Source organism: Mytilus edulis, chromosome 5 (assembly GCF_963676685.1).
Source record: "Mytilus edulis chromosome 5, xbMytEdul2.2, whole genome shotgun sequence".
NCBI classification, from domain to species: Eukaryota; Metazoa; Mollusca; class Bivalvia; order Mytilida; family Mytilidae; genus Mytilus; species Mytilus edulis.
Window position 1 is genome coordinate 33,918,235 of NC_092348.1, and position 4,051 is coordinate 33,922,285.

The following is a 4,051-nucleotide window of genomic DNA, read 5'->3' on the forward strand; positions in this document are numbered from 1 at the left end:
GGTTATTGTTTATATGTATTTAATTATAAATTTAAATATTCATTATTTTTTTTGGGGGTTTTGTTTGTTTTGTTTTGTTTTGTTCTGTTTTTTCTTTTTGTATTTATAACAAGAGAACGAAGTGGGGATTTTTTTTTTGTATATCAAAATTTGTGGGGATTTAAATATGATTTTTACATATAGTGAGGGAGATTGTAGATGCATCATATTTTTTATTAAAACTTATTGTATATAGTTTTCGTTAGTATGTTTGAGGGTAATTGGGTTACTTTTTTCATGTATTGTATTTTTACATATATATTTTCTTTATTCCTGTTTTTTTTTGCATCCTGTCTGATTGAAATAAAACATAATGTATCAATGAACGCAGTTGTTTGTTTTCGTTTATTTGAATATATTTATTAGTAAAACACACATTACAAAAAAGATAGATGTACACAATAAAAACAAACAGTTATAGTCATGATAAGTTCAATTTACATGGAAATGTTAGTGTTCAATCTTTATTTGTCGATTCTCAGTTATTTCAAAATATCCATAGTTTTCAGCTAAAATCAGTAAGGCAGCTGTTTCTGGTAATGGAGTACCGAACTGACATTCTAATCGTATTTTTCCCTGCTTCAGTAGTGAAAGATATTTGGTATCCGAAAAGAATGGTTCTAAGTTGAAGCATAGAAGTGTATATCCATTGTTGAATTCAGCCCGTGTTATTTCATTCCCCGTATCCAACATCCACTTTCCTCGTGTTTCGAACATTTTTACATAAGGAGAAACGTTCGTTGCACCACTATTCTCGTTGAAATCAAGTTTGAGTGGTATGCCATCAACTGGTATTCCGTCACAAAACAAAGTCACCTGTTTTAAATCATAATTCATAAAGTTGAATGGGTTTTTTGTATATGCTCCAGACATAGCAGTTGAAGAAACCAATCCGAGCACAATACTTTTCGGTTTCACATCTTGGAAAACATTTTCTACGATTAACGAGGTGCTTCCTTGCATGATTGTAAAATTTTTCATCATAGTTTTTGTGAAAGGATACTTAGCATTTGTTGTCTTTAAAGCTTCTGAATGAGCGACAATTATAGCTGGGTTAGGTCTGATCTTGCAAAGCTTGATCACGACATCTTCCACAGAAATATGGTAGTTGGTATCAATTTCTCCAGACATCAAACAAAAACTTGGATCGTTGCGGTATAGTTTTAGTTTAAGGGATAACATATTTAACAGGTATCTATCCATCTCAAAGATATCGGAAAAAATTGGTCCCTCCATTTCTAATGTTTTTGAATTAGAAATAAATTTTCTGCGTTCATACAGTCCAGTGTTTGTCGATATTTCATCCATGTGACCATATCTATCTTTTAAGTACAGACTAGAAGATAATTGTGTACTCTTTGCGTCCTGGCCATACTGCAGTAACGTTTTCATCATACATTTATACGGGTAATACGTATTACTAGACGTTACCATTTGTCCCTGTATATAAACATCCAATTGCGACCAAAGCGACTGTAAAAATAAGTTCACAGGTCCTACCGTATCGCCATCTTGTAAATCCTCACCATTTGCTTTTTTCACTTTTAATTTCACGTATAGTTTTGTTCTTTTAAGATCAATATAGTCCATACCATTGTTTGCACATAGATCGAATTCTATAGGATTGTAAGCGGTTATTTGACTAACAGGTCTACATTCCTCGTATGTTATACTTTCAACACCTACTTGATATGGAGGTATCTCAAAAATCTGTAACTCTGAGGGTTGTGCTTCAATAAAATTATCTTTTGTTAACAAGGACATTATGATGAAAAAATATCCCTTTTATGTTTTTTAACAGTTTTATCTTTTTTCGATTTTTTCGGCTTCTTTTCACCTCCTCTGCTTTGTGGCGAATGATGATATTTTCTCTTTCTGTCCGTTTTATTTATACTCTCATCGTCAATTTTTATCTCTTCTTTTGCTTGATTTACAATTTGTTCACTAGGTGACACTAAACGCACAACAAAATTGTTTTCTTTTTCTGCACGAATTGGATAAGATTTATTCGAAATTGGTATCATAAATGATCCCGATTGCGATCCTTTGTTATATCCAGATTTCATATGATTTACGTAAGCATTTGATTGACCACTAACTACATTCTGATAATATCTTGTCCATTGGTTAACATTAGGAATGTACATTTTATCAGTATTTGTCATATCTGCGCTAAAATAAGCTTGGTATAAATTGTAGTGTAAACGACAAATTATTCTTCAAAAATGAAGCGTTTTCTCCGTGTTCGTCTTTTATAAGAAATTCTAAGACTTGAATTTCGTTTTTCTTTACTGGTAAATATATTGGAAAAGAAAAAATATAATTCCATGTACTCATATCCGTGGGAAATATTCTTCTCAAAAGTGAATATTGTATATTATGGAAAACATTTACTCCACTGCATACATCACAAAACAAGTATAATTGATGATTGTTCTTTTTTGTAACTTTTTGATCAATGTAAAAATCTAATATTCCCAGTTTCCATTCACCTTGTAATTGTAAAACTTCATTTAAACACACTTTGAACTTAAACGGTGAATTATTAGGGTAATATGCATCTGATTGATCACTTCGAATGAAAATTATATGTTCCATTATGATAAAGATTGAATTTGTTCTGCTGGTATGTATTCGTCATACGAAGGAGGCCACCCTTGAAAACGAACCAAGTACTCAGTTTTTCCTCGTCTTTTTCTTTTCTTTATAATTTTTTCAATTATCCAAAGACTATTTTCATCTTTCTCTACTCTTTGGAGCTCACTATCATAAAAGGTTCCCCTTATAAATTCATCTCCTTTTATATTTGAAAGCCTGTAAAGATCAATATTTTGTTGTCTGAATCTTTGCACCACTTTGAATATCTCTTCCGTCCATCTTTGGCTATAGGATCGATCAAAAATATGAGCAATATTTGACAGTCGAACTAAAGACCCGATTTTGTATTTGAATTGTTTTTTCCTCCGTTTCTTTTTGTTTGTTTGTACTTTTATTTCTTTTGGTTTCTTCTCTGTTTTACTTAAATACATTTTCCCCCAAATATCACTTTCGTTGACAGAATTAACATCTTTAGGTGCAATGTTTTGTAAACTTCTATGTGGAGTACCATTATAGCTTTTTGCAAAATTTTGCAAGTTGTTAATATATCTGTGAGTTCTATTCTTTGTGAAAAAGCGAAAAATTTTATTCTTTATAGTTTGTAGGACCCTTTCAGCATAATTTGCATGAAGTTCATTTTGAGCCGAAAAATGTCGGACACCGTTACTTTTAAATAACGATTGTGTCTTTTTTGCTAGAAATTCTTGTCCCTTATCTGTTCGAATTTTTTCTGGTTTTACCTCAGTGAAAATCTTTTTAAATGCAGAGGTGACTTCGTCTCCCGTTTTATTTTTCAATGGTTGTAACCAAAGATAGCGTGAAAAACAATCAACAACAACTAATACGTATTTGAAATTTTCATTTTCTTTTGAAAATTGTTTTAGGTCCATTAAATCAGCATCCCACAAATTATTCATCCCCGTAGTGTAAACTCTTATTCTTTTAAAAGAACGACGAGGTGTTTTTTGTAAACTGTAATTATCTTGTGAATTTAACCACCGTCTTATTTTATATCTTCCAACTTTTTTGCCCTCTGCATTTACAATGTGATATAGTTTTTCGGCAGAAGCATATGAAGCTGGTCCTCCAACGTCATAATAGTATTTACTCAGGAGAGAATCAAGTTCCTCATTCATACTCAGGTTATTTTGATAAGATGTTACTTCTAACAACTACAAGAGTCTTATTAAAAGTAATCATAAGAATAGTTTTTATAGGGTTTTTTTTATCAAATCAAAGTGTATAATATTGGGGTTGTACCTGAAAATGAAAAAAATATATATATTATGGTTTTTTTTTTTTTGTACATTGAAAGTATTTTTTTTGTTGTTTTTTTTATTGTTTTTTTCTGCTGTTTTTTTTTAATGATTTTTTTTTTACATTAAAGTATATGGAACAACTCAAGTTAGTTTTT

At 30.8% G+C, this 4,051-nt stretch overlaps 2 protein-coding genes across 2 annotated transcripts; both read right to left on the minus strand.

Annotated features, from left to right (window-relative positions):
* Nucleotides 1-489: 489 nt before the first annotated feature.
* On the minus strand, nt 490-1,803 carry LOC139525053 (uncharacterized protein F54H12.2-like). Its single transcript, XM_071320231.1, has one exon. It carries the CDS (start codon nt 1,801-1,803, stop codon nt 490-492), a length of 1,314 nt encoding a protein of 437 aa, XP_071176332.1.
* An 833-nt stretch (nt 1,804-2,636) lies between these two features.
* On the minus strand, nt 2,637-3,773 carry LOC139525055 (uncharacterized). Its single transcript, XM_071320232.1, has one exon. The coding sequence runs from the start codon at nt 3,771-3,773 to the stop codon at nt 2,637-2,639; it is 1,137 nt and encodes a 378-aa protein (XP_071176333.1).
* Nucleotides 3,774-4,051: the final 278 nt, after the last annotated feature.

Coding starts and splice junctions, on each gene's coding strand:
- LOC139525053 (XM_071320231.1), bottom strand. CDS start 1,803: ATGTCCTTGTTAACAAAAGATAATTTTATTGAAGCACAACCCTCAGAG.
- LOC139525055 (XM_071320232.1), bottom strand. CDS start 3,773: ATGAATGAGGAACTTGATTCTCTCCTGAGTAAATACTATTATGACGTT.